The following is a 15,116-nucleotide window of genomic DNA, read 5'->3' on the forward strand; positions in this document are numbered from 1 at the left end:
GATTAAAAGATGAATATGAGACAAAACTACAGAATGTCACATTTTATTATTAGCCGTTTCAACACATACATGTTTTACCAAATAAAAATAACAGCACTTTTAGAGTTCATCCCACTCATTGATGTGAGTATAAGTATTGGAACAGTTGAACATAAAGCAAATATAAAAGATTAAAAGCTATTATTTAGTTGCAGATCCCTTGCACACAATCACAGCAGTGAGTCTGTGACCCATAGACATCACCAGACTCTTGGTCTCATCCTTTGAAATACTTTTCCCAGCCTTTAATGCAGCCAATTCCAATTGTTGCTTGTTTTGGGGAGTTTCTGCCTTTACTCTCCTCTCCAGCTGGTGAAATTCATGTTCAATCAGATTTAAATCTGGAGATTGACTTGGGCAATCTAAGACTTTCCATTTCTTTGCCCTTATAAATTCCTTGACTGAACTGGCAGGGTGTTTTGGGTCATTGTCCTGATGCAATATGAAGCACTTTCCAATGAATCTGGTGGCATTTTCTTGAATATTGGTAGGCAAGATGGTTTTGTACCCTTCCAAATTCATTCTGCTACTGTCATCATACATTAAGTCATCAGTAAAGATGAGAGGGCCTGTTCCAGAGACAGCCATGCATGCCCATGCCATGACACCACCTCCACCATGCTTTACAGATGAGGCCGTATGCTTGGGATCATTTGCAGTTCCCTTTTTATTCTCCATATTTTTGCTTTCCCATCACTTAGATAAAGGTTCATCTTTGTCTCATCGGTCCATAAACACAGTTGCAAAACTCTTCTGGCTCATCTTTGTGCTTTTTTGCAAACTCTAATCTTGCCTTTCTATTTTTGGTGCTGGTCAGAGGTTTGCATCTTGCTGTGTAGCATCTGTAATTCTGTGTCAAAGTCTCCTGAGGACAGTAGATTGTCAGAGCATCACCCCAGCTTTCTGGAAGTTGTTGGTGATTTTACAGACACGTCTTTTAGGGTTCATTTTCACAGCTTTTATGATTTGTCTGTCATAAACTACTGTTGTTTTCTCAGCCGATCAGGTAGTTGTTGGTTGCTGGTGGTTTCCAAACTCTTGATTTGTCCATGCCATTTGTTTTTGCTAGAGCTCTAACTGACTTCCTCTTTTCCTTTAGCATCCAAATTGCTTGCTTTTCTCTCAAAGTCAGCTCCCTCGTCTTCATCCTGGTTTGTGTGTCATCATCGAATGCAAGATTCATAATACAGAAGTAATGGATATAACTGATACGACACATTCCCTGCTTTTAATATCTGAAGAATTAATGCAACAGGACACAGCTGATCACTTAGAAAGACCTGTGAGGCAACTGTTCCAATACTTATGCTCACATCAGATAGAGGGATGAAACTCTAAAAGTGCTGATCTTCTTAGCTGGTAAAACATCTATGTGTTGAATCACCCAATAATAAAATGTGACATTCTGTAGTTTTGTCTCATATTCATCTTTTAATCATATTTGTCTTGACACACAGCCAACAGAGCAATTTTGTCTTTACTGTTATATATACATACATACATACACACACAAACACAGTATATATTTTGGTGAAGCTCACGGATAATGAAGTTTTTCACAAGGAATTATGTGGTTTAACATGATTATTTTAAAAATAAGTTGAAATAATGCAGGCTGATGGCTTCAACAGAAGCATATACCACAGATTAACAAGCTCGGAGCTTTAAATAGGTCTGTCTTTAAAGTTAAATAAGTTATCGTTCAAATTCAATTCCCTTATGGAGAAAATGAATGGGATTTTCACTATAGAGACCACCGTGTAGACCAAAGACAGGTCACTGGGGTTTGGAAAAAGAGACATTTTATCACAAAATAATAAAACCAAAATTATAACAAAAAGAAGAAAACAGTACAATTAAAAGAAACTCAGAAAACAACTCACAGTCATCCAGATCAAGCAGAGACACTTCCTTTTTCTCAACATGCTGAAAAGAAACATGGATACCAGATGTTACACATGCAGATTAATATACAGCACAACTTCATACTACTCACAACTCTGGATATGTGCTTGGACTCTCTTGCTCTTCTCACCTTTGTGACTGGTTTAGACTGCACAGGTTTAGACTTTGTGTTTTTCTTCTGGTCTGTTCCTGAGTCTGAATCTGCACCTAATTCCGATCCAGATTCTGATCCGGATACAGATGAGTTCTCAGACGAGGAACTCTCAGAGGCTGATTCGCTTTCGGATCTGGATTCACCCTTTACAGCGTTCCCGTTCTTCTGCTTCCTATTCGAGTTACACAAACACAGAGACACAGAAACAACTGAACTATTTGTTTGAGTCCACCAGACAAATTAATAACTGCAAAACATCCAGTAAACACACTTCACTTCTAAATTTCATCTACTACCTTCCATTTAAGAGTTTCTTATGGACTAAACACTACAATTAATGATGTAAAAACATTTTTAAATATTTATTCCCGGGTCATTTTTGACAACCAAAAGAAAAACTGTTCAACAATTAGCCATTACTAAAGAACATTTCAATATTCAAGCATAAAAAGGGACGTCGTTTGATACAGAGAGGGAGCACAAGAGAGAAGATTGGCTAAATTAGCAGAGGGAACAATGTCTGTTTAATTGTAAAATGATTAGATGGATTAATTTGGCCTTTGGATTTCATTTGCTCCGAACAAGTGACACACACACACACACACACACACACACACACACAGAGACCATCTAACTGAAGTGTGCACAGTTCAATGGCAGCATTAAAGCAGGTTGTGTGTGTGTGTGTGTATTAATGAGCGCATTTCACGGTAGTTGAGGATGGAGGCGAGAGCCTTAAATTATGCACAATGACAGAACAGCAAACAAAACAGGCAAAGAGTGTTGTGTGTGTGTGTGTGTGTTAGCTGTTTAATCACCGCCTCTAATAAAGGCAGCAGGGTCAACTACAGGAATGTTACATCACAACAATTAACAATGCAAACTCTGTGTGCGGACAGCATAGAAAAAGTCATCAAGTTTGTGTTTTATGCTTTGCAAATATAAACATTTGGGTTTATGTGATGAACTAAACATATTCTGCTGATTTTAAACTTGTTATTAATGTTAGCAAAATTGCAAAAGTGACTTTTGATAGCTTCGGAAGCATCAGTAAAAACGGGTTGAAAATCAAAAACTGATGAATAAATGATTTGCATTGTATGCATTTATTGAGCTGCATTACAGCTACTCAATTGACAGATATTTTTGTATTTTCAAACTTAAGCAAACCAGAAATGCAATGAAAAATATAAATAGGCCAGTGAAAATATCCTTATTGTGAGGCCTGGCATGTGTGTGAATGAGAGAAAGAGAGAGAGTGTGCGAGGATGAACAGATGGAGGAGGAGATTATTGGTGCCACATTTTATTAGTCACGTTTTATGCTGCAGCATACACACAAACACACAAATACACACACATTATTTACCACCTGCACATATATACAACCCAAGTTGTACATTGTGCATCCACTAGTGCGCACACTTGAGCAAAACACATCCATATATGCGGTTAAAATGACCAAAGTCAATCTCACATACCATCTGTCTATATATTTATGCACATAAACACTTCAAAATAGGCAATAGCATGAGGTGCAAGTATAAAGTGCTGGAATTCAGACCACTTACTTTGTCAGTAGAGTTCAATGGGTGTTCAGTAAACATGCATGACTTTTAATGAAGGTTTATGCATAAGTGATGCATCTATTTAATTGAAAACAATGCTGTGTCTGGCATGAATATAAATGGCTGATTCTAAAAATACAATACAGTTGGAACGTTTGGGGTTGGTAAGTATCTTATGCTCAGCAAGGCTGCATTTATTTGATCAAATAATGTAATCGTAATATTATAATTTAAAATAAGCGGTTTCTATTTGAACATATTTAAAAATGTAATTTATTCATGTGATTTTCAGCATCATTACTCCAGTCTTCAGTGTCACATGATCCTTCAGAAATCATTCTAATATGATGATTTGCTGCTCATTTATTTGAAACCGAGATCTTTTTTTAACATTATGTCTTTACTGTTACTTTTAATCAATTTAATGCATCCTTGCTAAATAAAATTATTAATTTCTTTAAAAACTGACCCCAAACCTTTTTTTGAGTAGTGTACTTTTGCAATTTATCTTAAAGAATTTATTTAGAAAGAATGAATGTGATTTGCCAGTGGGATACAGAGCAAGGTCATGACTGGTTAATTTAAATGAGGTCTTTTACACTGAGTGAGACCAGTACCTGTCTTTGCTGTCCGGTTTCTTCTGTTGTAGTTTTTTGTTTTTTACAGTTTTCTTCTTCTTTTCTGAGTCTGATTCACTGGAGCTCTTCTCTGATTGGCTGGAGCTGCTCTTGTTTGAATCATCGCTGTTCTCCTCACTCTCAGATTCGCTTTCTGATTCTACATGTACACATAAACAGGTTAAGACAATTTTACACTAAACAAGCCAAAGCTCACGTTTTACCTTCAGTGCTGCTGCTACTGCTGTCCTCACTACTGCTTCCCTCTTCCTCCTCCTCCTCAGAATCAGAGTAGAACTTCTCTGATTTGCGAGTTTTGGATTTACCAAGTGCTGGTGCTTCAGCCTCTTTCACCTGCGCCATTCACAAATGAACAGGAAATGAGGTCATAACAATTTTAGACTTGGTAACATCACTGCACTGTGAATGAACTATATGCTGAGGCCCTTTTATTACGCAAGACATATGAACATTATGTGAAGATTATCTTTTAAAAATAAAAGGGAGTCTTACCGGTTCCACTACCTCCACATTTCTCACTGATTGGTCAGGAGCGACAGCCGGCCAATCAGAAAGCTCCAGGTATCCATTGGCCTGGGAATTAAGCGTATGAGAGAGCGTCCCAAGCTGAAAACGGTCTCGATCTGAAAAGAAAAAAAAAAAGACAAAAGACGAAAACCAAGAGATAGTAAATATGTTGATACCATCAAATATTATGCAGTGGCCAAAAACATTTAATGTTTTAATATCAAAGCAACACCTGCTAATTTGACCATCCGCTAAAGCAAACATTTTTAGCGAAGGTAATTAAAAAATGATAAAGTACAAGTACAAATAAATAAATAAATAAAATAGAAAATAATTTCTAAATAAAAATTTCCTGAAATGCCATTTGATTCTGCTTTCTAAACACTGATATCATGATTTTAAATAACAAATTATTATATTCTATTAACAGAAAAATCAAATGTCAAACTATATATTTAGTAAATATTTTCCAGATAATATGAAACATAACTTTAATATATTTCTTTAAAGCAGACTTGACTTTCATTTTTCACTAGATTATTAATATAACAACATTAATAATAAAAATATTTCATATTAATTATGGATGCAATCATGAATATAATTCTAAATGTTATATCATAGTAGATTAGATTATATATAGTAGATTAGATTCAATGTTATTGTCATTGTGTGTGTGTATATATATCACAATAAAGTTGAATCTACTGTAATCTAATCTAATCTAATCTAATATATATTCAGCCGCCTTTATAGTTTCATCATAAATGTGGCATAAAAAGTTTGAAAACAAACCGTACTGTGTTGAACAAGCAGACAGTCAAAAGTTTTGCTATGCAAGACTAATAAACTCAGATCTTCTAGTTTATGCATCCAGCTCTAGGTATTACTGTACTTCTTTGTCATAATAAACAAAAAAGCAATAAGTGTCTGCACAGGCCTTCAGGAGACCTGCTGGGTAATTGACATTAAACTGGCAGAAATGCCACGACATTCAGGTCTGCCCATGTGCCCTTCTCACAATACGCCGGGTACGTCCTGTAATAACCAAGGTATATGAACGCATAATCACTGCGGCTCTGCAGAATATAAACATGAGCAAAAAACGCCAGCGCACACAGCGCATCTAAACCAACAATATTAAAAATGACAGCAGCAGTTAAATATCTCGCAAATGTTATAGAGTAAATTTATGCCGCTTTAATGAAATAAAAACTAATGGGTGTATTATAATTTATTTTAATCTACAGTAACCATGGGGACAATCATGAACTCATTGTATTAAAATAAATTAGAGCAGGAAACAGCAGCACAGATTCGAGATCAGTAGATTAGCAATTCGGACTATTGATGATTAGCCATCATCGCACAGATCATATGTCACAACCTGTGTCTTCACATGACTTAAATAAAAAACACACAAAGAGCACAGCGAAGCATAATCAGCCCTTACAAACTTTATTACCTCCTATTAAGAGCAGGACACGCTTTACCAAGCACTGAGAACGATACTCAGCACAACAAAAATTACCCCCAGCGACAGCCGGCATCAATCACACGGAGCACATCCTTCGCGCTAAACTCAAATCCATCCATCCGTCCATCCGTGTATCTACAGGAGCAAATGAGTAAAACCCTTTTCCTGCTCGTGAGCATAATTACTCCCGTTTGATTGCAGGTGAAGTGCGTGAACGTACAGGAGGTAGTAGTAAATAGACGTGTGGGCGCGTGCTGGGCGGATGGGACGGCCAGATTCAACTGTCTGTTATCAAATTACACCGAATCCAACAATTCAATTCTGCACAGGAGGAACAAAAGGCATAGCCTACAAATCCACACAGCTAAAAAAAAAAGCCCACTTCAGAGGCGGGAAAAAATAAGTGTGTGGCATTTGATAGAGTCGGTTGCAGAGTATTTCTGCGTGCTGTATTGATGTTTACGGGTTAGCGCTGCTGTCATGGCCTGCAGGGATGAATTCCCATGGCAGTGTTGTGTGTTTCAGTTCTGAAGCTCTGCTGGAATGGAATGATGTGATGAAATAAGAGAGAGAGAAGTGGGAGAAATCGATGTCAGCAGAACTCAGTTCGTATAGATGTGGTCGTGTAATTCAGAATCAGAGCATGATGGTTAACTGACGGCTTTGGACTTTTTTTTAACTGCTCCAGCTGTTTTATCATGCAACAAAGCTTTACAGGTGAGCGATATAGGCTCGAGGTTACAGATCTGTGTTGGTAAATGAAAGGCTGTAGGTTCGAATCTTGCACAGAATGGTTTCAGGCATCGCTTAGCTTATGACCACTAAATTTCCATCACTTGTAAAAATCATATTTATTACTATTATATCATATTATAATTTATATTCACTACAGATACTTAAATGACTCTTTACGACTTTTCCGGACATGAAACACTATTTTTTTTTTTTTTTTGCAGTTTCACTCAGTTTTAAAATTGTTTGCAGTTAAAAAAAAAAAGTAAATTTGATGGCAATAAAAAGTCATTTCTAGCTGATAAAATATTTTCCTACTAAATTTGCAATAAAATAAATAAATAACACTAGAAAAAATGTAATTGATGCGTGACGTTTCCAGGCTTGAAAACCTACATTACTTGCAGTTTTTTATTAAAATATGTAATAAACTATATAATATATTTAATAATTTATTTTTTAAATAATTTTACAGAAACTGCAACAATAAAAGTAATTTCTAGCTGATAATTTTTTTTTACTATTTTTTCTACTATTTAACTTTACAATTTTTTATTTACTACAGAAATTTAAATGACTCTTTAACACTATTCCAGGCCTGAAAATCTACATTATTTGCAGTTCCATTCATTTTATTCATTCATTATTTCATTTAAAAAAAGTATTTTACAGAGACTGCAATAACAAAAAGCAATTTCCAATAAAATAAAAAAAATTCTAATAAAATATTCTACTAAAATATTTTACTACAGTACTTAACTACAAAAAATATGATATTCTCTATAGAAATTTACACTTATTTGCAGTTACATTTATTTTTAAAAAGCATTTTACAGAGACTGCAACAACAAAAAGTTATTTCTAGCTGATAAAATTTTACTAACATGTTTTACTACCTAACTAAAAATATTTTTTATTAACTATGTGATTTTTAAAAAACTTTTCCAGGCCTGAAAACCTGCATACTTTGCATTAATTTTTTTAATCATTTTTTTCAGAGATTGCAATAGCAAAAAGCAATTTCTGATAAACTGATAAAATATTTGTACTAAAAATTTTAATACAGTACTCAACTACAAAAAAGTATATATATTCACTACAGAAATATAAATAACTCTATATGACTTTTCAAGGTTGTTACCTTTGAAGGCAGACTGCAGGACAGGAGCCGGTTTGGGCGCCATCAGGATGCGGCGAGCGTATTTGCTCAGGGCTCCGCTCTTCTCGTTTGGGACAATCAGCTGACGAATGAACCGCGTTCGGTCTCTGATGTCATAGTTCTGATCGTACTTGCCCAAGTTCAAAATGTATTGAGTCAGTAGTTTAGTCTGTAAGAGATAAAGAAAGTGAGATAAAACACAGCCAAAACACACCCACTCAAAGCGTGATTTGATTTTACCTGTTTGGAATTGGTCAAGTAGAGTTTGGCAGCCAGGTTGACCGTCTGGAGTTTGACAATGTCCTCCTCGCTGGTGAAGGTCTTGGCCATCTGTCGCAGGACGTCAGGGGCGATTTTAGGCACGTGTTCACAGTATTCACCCATCAGCCACAGGATACTGGCCCTCGCCATCGGGACCTAAAGAGGAAATGGACACAGTATACACAGAACATCATGTGTTAATTGTTAACGAGACTGCAGCTGCACACAAAATAACACTACAGTTGTGTAATATTGCACTCGTGTCTCACAGTGATGTTGTCGAAGAGTTTGGCCATGTGTTTGATGATGTCACTGTGCTGTGACGGCTGAGTCTGCAGAAGTTTCTTGATGACAACGACGCTCTCTGCGACAACAGTCTCTACGAAGAGAAGAAACACACAAATACACTGATAAGCCAATATACTATGTTTTTACTGTAGTAACAATAACTAACTGTAGTAACCAGTGTTGAGGAGGTAACTAAGCAGCAACTTAACTACATTTTTGAGGTGAGGAATTAATACATGCACTCCTATACATAAATGTCCTCTCTTATATGCACAGTAGCTTTAGGGAGTCATTTCAAGTCAGATAAATCCGATAAATCAAGCCCTTGTGCTCCATTTTGTAAGGTAAATGCTGCAGTTTACCATATTTTACACTTTAAATATTCAAGGAACTATATTTTAAAAGTGTTTTCTATTTTTACCAGTTGTACACCGTATGCAATTTGTGTGTTACATATTATTTATATTCAACTATATATTTAGATTTATTTATGATTTAACGCCATATGAGCTACATTCATAGTAAAATAGACAAATCAATCAATTAAAATAATTTCAATACATTGCTTACAATAATTAAAAAATTGTCTTTAAAAAACGAAATAACATGCACAAATATACACATACCTAAAATAATAATAAAAAGGTTGTAATCCTAATAACAATTATTTAGAATATTTCAATGTAATGCAAAAATTCTACAATTATTCAAGGATAAATCTTTAAAAATTGTCCATTAATACATTTTATGAATAAAAACATTGTCTAAACATAGAATGATTTAAATTCAAGAAAGTCTTCCATAAATCACAAATCGTTTTCTCTTTTCCCCTTTCAATAAATATAAACATATATTTATTGAAAAGGGAAAAGACACAGACATAGAATTTTATTATTTATTTTTTTAAATATTGAGACTGTGATATGCATTTTTCAGAAAGAATATTCACGTTTTCATCACTGGAGATAATGGCTTTGTCTTTATAGTCAATTTTGTCTTTACACTGCAAAACATTGAACTTCATCATATTGCCATCTGGAGGCAACCAGAAGCACTGCTACTAATAATTAAACAATAACTTCAAAAGCAAAAGGCTCCAGTGAGGTTAGTGTGTGATTACCGTCTCTGTTGGACAGCAGCAGGACCAGGCCGTTGAGGCAGGTGTCGGTCACTTCAGAGATGTTAGTGGCACAACAGCCGATGGCCTGGATGGTGGCCCCCGCAAACGCCTTATCCTGACTCTTCACGTACGTCTGGAACACACATATACCTGCTTAAAACTGCTATTCCTCAGCTGCGTTTCTAAATCATAAAAGTATTCAAACCTCAGACTTCACCTTAAGATTCATCTCAACAGTTTTTTTCCCCCTTCAGAATCAATTTAATTTATTAAAATTTACCTGGAATTCTCTCAGTATGGTGGAGATGTTTGCTTCATTAGCCAGGTTAGTCAAAATCTCCAGCTAAAGGATTTAAACAAAAGCAAAAAACATCAGAGAAGACACAAAACATCAGCAGCAGATATGACACCGTTTCAAGGCTACTGTACATTAACACAGCACTTGAACACAAACACAAAGACTGAACGAAGGTAAGTCTATGTTGTACCTTTAGTGTTTTGATGTGCGTTGCATCTGTAGACCTCACATAGAAGCTCTTCATGAAGGGCTCAAACATTCCCTAAAAACAGCACAGCCATTACCTCAGGACTATCTCGTATAGCATGTGTGTACTTTAGATTCTTGTTTTTAACCTTAGTGATTACCTAAAGACTTTACCTCAGATTCTACATCGGTGTTTACCATTTTCCCTTTTACCACACATTTTATCTGCACACCTCAGTTTTAACACAGTTTATCGAAGAAAATTTCTCAGTTTATTTCAAAATTTAGTCCCACTTTACACTCATACTATTGCCCTTAGTATTCACCTCAGATTATACTTAATTTGACTGAAAATGAGAGATACAAATTTGATGTAGTGTTTACCTCAACCAATACTCCAGATTTTACCTCAGGTTTTTCCTCAGACATTACTTCAGCACATTTCAGGACTAATTTGGCTCTACCTCAAATTTTTATTGTGAATTTACTTCAACTGATACCTCAGATTTTACCTCAAGGTTTTTCTTAGACATTACCTCAGTTTATTTGTGGCTTAATTTAGGCCTATACCTCAACTTTTAACTCAGCATTTGCCTCAGAAGATGCAGTGAATTTATCACACATTGTATTTTAGATACTACTCTTAAGTTTGCTTGGGATATAATTGAAGTCTAACGCCGGTTTCACACTGCAAGCGTAAGCAGGGCGTACGCAGCGCGCAAGCAGGACGGAAGCAGAGCAGAAGCAGCGCGTATCCATTTTGCATTCACACCGGCAGCGTTTGCAGCGCGCACATGAACCGCGGATTTTGTACAGATTTCTCAATAATGGGTAATAAGTTAGCTTTGTTTTATTTCTATTTAAAATGCATTACAGATGGAAAACTGTATTTATTTTTTTTAATAAATTACGAAATATAAGTTTGTTTTCAACTTTCTTTTATGCTTTGTTTGCGTGTAGTGAGAGTTGTTGACAGAAGGAAGGCAATCGCGCTATATATGTTGTTAAGAAGACTACGACAAAGGATGAGACGCAGACTTTGGGTACACTCTATACAGTTTACACACAATGTAAGATGAAGGAAGAATAGCCTACCTTCCTCCTCAACTTGAAACATTTAATTGTATACATATGTATCTTATATTTCTTATACATGTGTGATTATTGTGTGAAAAGTATCCATTTTTAAATAAATGTTTTATTTCATCAGTGTTGTTTCTTTACTGATTGTAATACTTCAAAAACTGTACTGATTGGATTTGCATGGCTGAGGCCAACACAATGCTTTATCCTGAACATTACATTGTAGTATTGACAGTGCTTTTGAGGTTGTCATTAACCTTGCACAGTAATTGCTTTTACATATTTTATATATGTGTAGAATAATTTAAATGCTAATATTTTGATATATGAATTATGGTATAAATTACCTATTTCATTACAAAAAAAAAACATTACTAAGAAAATAAGATTTTCTTACTAAGTTTATAAGATTTTTATCTATCTTATAAACAGAAAATTTACATACATTACCCATCAAAAACATAGAAAATCCAAAAAATGTCTGTAATAAGTAACCTTAAACTTCTTAATAGACACGTTTTTTAATGATCAATTTATCGAGAATTAAGTCTGAAATAGACATACAGTATAGTCTACAGCTTAGATGTATGTAGCATGTGTGACCTTATTCTGTCTATTGTATTTAGTTAATTAGCTATTAATTTGTTCGTACGTGGGCATGCTAAAAATTGAAAACAAAAAAGCAAGAAAGGTTCCTTTCTGCACCGAGTGCTGATGCAACTTCCTCCCATGCTTTTTCCTTCGCCTGCAAGTCTTTATATAGTAAATTATGAGGATCATAAATAACTGTATGCTTCTCAACCTCCACGATTAGACGAGTGTCGTCCATGATTGTCTTCTTTGCATTAGCACTAGTACCGTCATCATGATGTCAACATGACACCTGTTCTTACGGCAACTTACTATATAGTTATAACACATATAGGCTAACATAATTAATACAATTAACCAGTGACTTAAGCTGAAATAACAGTATAAATTATTTAAACTAATGTTAGTGATTAGAGCAAAAACTTTATTTTATTTAGTTTTTTGTAATATATAGTATTATTTTATTTTTTTTACTGAAGTTTATACTCTATTTACAACATAGTAGATGTCATTAATTTACATTCTGGGGAACAATTTCACTTTTTCGTGTGTATTTTGTCCATAATGAATGCTTTGTCACTTTAATTGAGCGTAAGCAGCGCAGCAAAAATAGACTCGGCGCCGAAACGATCGCGGCACTGCCGCACCTGCTCTGCTCCTGCTACGCGCTGCCGCGCCGCCCCTGCGTGCTGTGTGAACGCTCTCATCCGTTAACATGGGCGCCGAAAAAAATACGCGCTGCTTACGCCCTGCTTACGCTTGCAGTGTGAAACCGGCGTAACTCAGTGTTTACCCCATATCTTACTCTGCAATTTACTTCATATTTCACCTCAGGATTTTCCTCAAAATTGAGGCCCCAGATCTCAGATCTTACCGTAAAATTTGCTTAGTTGTGGCCTAATGGCAACCCAAAGGTTGCGGTCTCGGTACCGGCAGGGATTATAGGTGGGGGGAGTGAATGACCAGTGCTCTCTTCTACCCTCAATACCACAACTGAGGTGAGAACCCTTGAACAAGGCACCGAACCCCCAACTGTGTAGATTTCACTTAGATGGGTGAAATGCAGAGCACAAATTCTGAGTATGGGACACCATACTTGGCCACACGTTTATTCCTTTTCCTTTTCATATTTTACCTCATGATTTCCCACAGAAATGAGGCCTACCCTTTGATTTTACCTCGGTGTTTACGCCAAATCTTACCTTATGATTAATTTCATATTTTACCTCAAGAATTCCCTCAGAATTGAGTCCTACCTCTGATTTTACCTCAGTGTTTACCTCAGATCTTACCTTGCAATTTACTCCATATTTTACCTCATGATTTCTCTCAGAATTGAGGACGACCTTTGAACTCGCATCTTAACTCGAGTTTTACTTCATATTTTACTTCATGATTTCTCACAGAATTGAGCCCTACCTCAGATTTTACCTCAGATCTTACATTATGATTGATTTCATATTTTACTTCATGATATCCCTCAAAATTAAGGCCCACCGCTTATTTTACCTCAATGTTTACCTCAAATCTAACCTTGCAATATACTTCATATTTTACCATTTTACCTCATGACTTCCTTCAGTATTGAGGCCTACCTCTAATTTTTACCTCAGTGTTTACCAAATGGACTAATTCATTTAGGCCTAACTGATTCTAAGTCATTAACATTGTTCATATTATATTCAGATTTCATGAGAAAAGCAGGATGAATATTTCAGCGAGTCTGTAGTACCTTCCTCTGAATGGACATGGTGGCGATGTTCTGCAACACAATGTACTGAACTTCCCTAAAAGAGCCGAGAGTGAAACCAAAAACAGGAATTAGATTGATAAATTTGATCTTAATATCATCTCCATTTCATTTCTCTCATAGTGTGATTGTTACCTGTGGCTCCTCAAGAGCCTCACCAGGGACTTGGTGATGATGCTAAGTTCATGTTTAGGAGCCAAGTGCCAGTAGAGCTGAGATACTGCCATCACAACCTGAAAAAGAGATGATTAATGTAATAAATGAAGAGCTACGCCTTTAAATGTTAAATGTAAGGTACTTAAAAGAATGCCAAAGAAACTAAAACACAACACTTTTCCATGGTATTTTTTTATAAAGGGAGAGAAAGGTGATAAAAGATGGGTGGACATAAAACGTAGCTCATGAAAGAAAGACAGATTAATGGAAGATGTGGTGGAGAGTCCCAGAGACATGTGAAGTGAGAGAAAGAGGAAGAGGAGGGTTTGAGCGGGGTTGAAAAAGAGATAGATGGTGATAGATTAGGAAGCCTTCAATGTATGTAATGATTTTGTCTTCCCCAAATTACTTTGACCCCAATATACGAACAGGACAGCAGACTTCAACACGTCAACCGCTAAAGCAGCAGAGAGAGAGAGAGAGAGAGAGCTGATAAAGACAGAGTGCAGACTGAGTGTAGAACAAAGCAGGACAAGTTTTAATCAAAACATATCACACACACACTACAAAAAACACACATACACAAAGACCTTGAGCTTCCAGGTTGATGGAGCACTCGAGTCACTCTGTGTGTGTGATGTAGGAGGGAATAACGTTTCTGAGCACATTTCTAAGGCTGAGTGTGTGTAACATGATGGAGTTGTGTCTGATACAGCCTTGGTCCCGCTAATATTCTGATGTACAAACACACACACTCGCACTCAAACACACACACTCAGGTGCGTCCCGAAGGCCTTCGCTATTGCTCAGAGTTGAACAGGAACGAGCATAAGAGAGGGAGAAAGAGAAAACTGGAGAACGCAGATGTGTGTGGAAATGAGAGTATGTGAGCATCTTAAAGGAATATTACAGAATATGAATAAAGAAGACACGATGAAACTATCAGCTGAAATTGGTTCAAATGGAGCAAACCCTACCTACAGGAATTAAATCAGCAACGATTGACTAAAAGGTCTATCTATCTTAAAACTTTTTTTCTTAAAACTTTTGAGAAGCGAAAAAGGAGATATGGCCTAATAATAAAACAACTGCTTATATATAAAATTATCAATTGCATAATATTACCATTGAAGCTTTGTTACATTTCTAATATTTGATATATTTATAATTAATATAGAAATGATCAAACGATACAACACTCCTAT

The 15,116-nt window shown here is 35.9% G+C and overlaps 1 protein-coding gene across 2 annotated transcripts in view; it reads right to left on the reverse strand.

The window, feature by feature from the left end:
- Positions 1 to 15,116, reverse strand: part of LOC306862525 (AP-3 complex subunit beta-1-like) — a 63,647-nt gene that overhangs the window by 28,414 nt on the left and 20,117 nt on the right. For both annotated transcript variants that reach the window (XM_079405362.1, XM_079405361.1), the window contains exons 9-21: positions 13,891 to 13,988; positions 13,738 to 13,792; positions 10,336 to 10,407; positions 10,128 to 10,190; positions 9,848 to 9,980; positions 8,709 to 8,818; positions 8,419 to 8,595; positions 8,161 to 8,347; positions 4,796 to 4,926; positions 4,507 to 4,636; positions 4,283 to 4,442; positions 2,075 to 2,270; positions 1,923 to 1,965 (exon numbers count right to left, since the gene is read on the reverse strand). In XM_079405362.1, the coding sequence (XP_079261488.1) occupies positions 1,923 to 1,965; positions 2,075 to 2,270; positions 4,283 to 4,442; positions 4,507 to 4,636; positions 4,796 to 4,926; positions 8,161 to 8,347; positions 8,419 to 8,595; positions 8,709 to 8,818; positions 9,848 to 9,980; positions 10,128 to 10,190; positions 10,336 to 10,407; positions 13,738 to 13,792; positions 13,891 to 13,988 (1,555 nt within the window). The remainder of the gene's footprint in view (positions 1 to 1,922; positions 1,966 to 2,074; positions 2,271 to 4,282; positions 4,443 to 4,506; positions 4,637 to 4,795; positions 4,927 to 8,160; positions 8,348 to 8,418; positions 8,596 to 8,708; positions 8,819 to 9,847; positions 9,981 to 10,127; positions 10,191 to 10,335; positions 10,408 to 13,737; positions 13,793 to 13,890; positions 13,989 to 15,116) is intronic.

Source organism: Barbus barbus (genome assembly GCF_936440315.1).
Source record: "Barbus barbus genome assembly, chromosome: 43".
In the NCBI taxonomy this organism is placed as follows: Eukaryota; Metazoa; Chordata; class Actinopteri; order Cypriniformes; family Cyprinidae; genus Barbus; species Barbus barbus.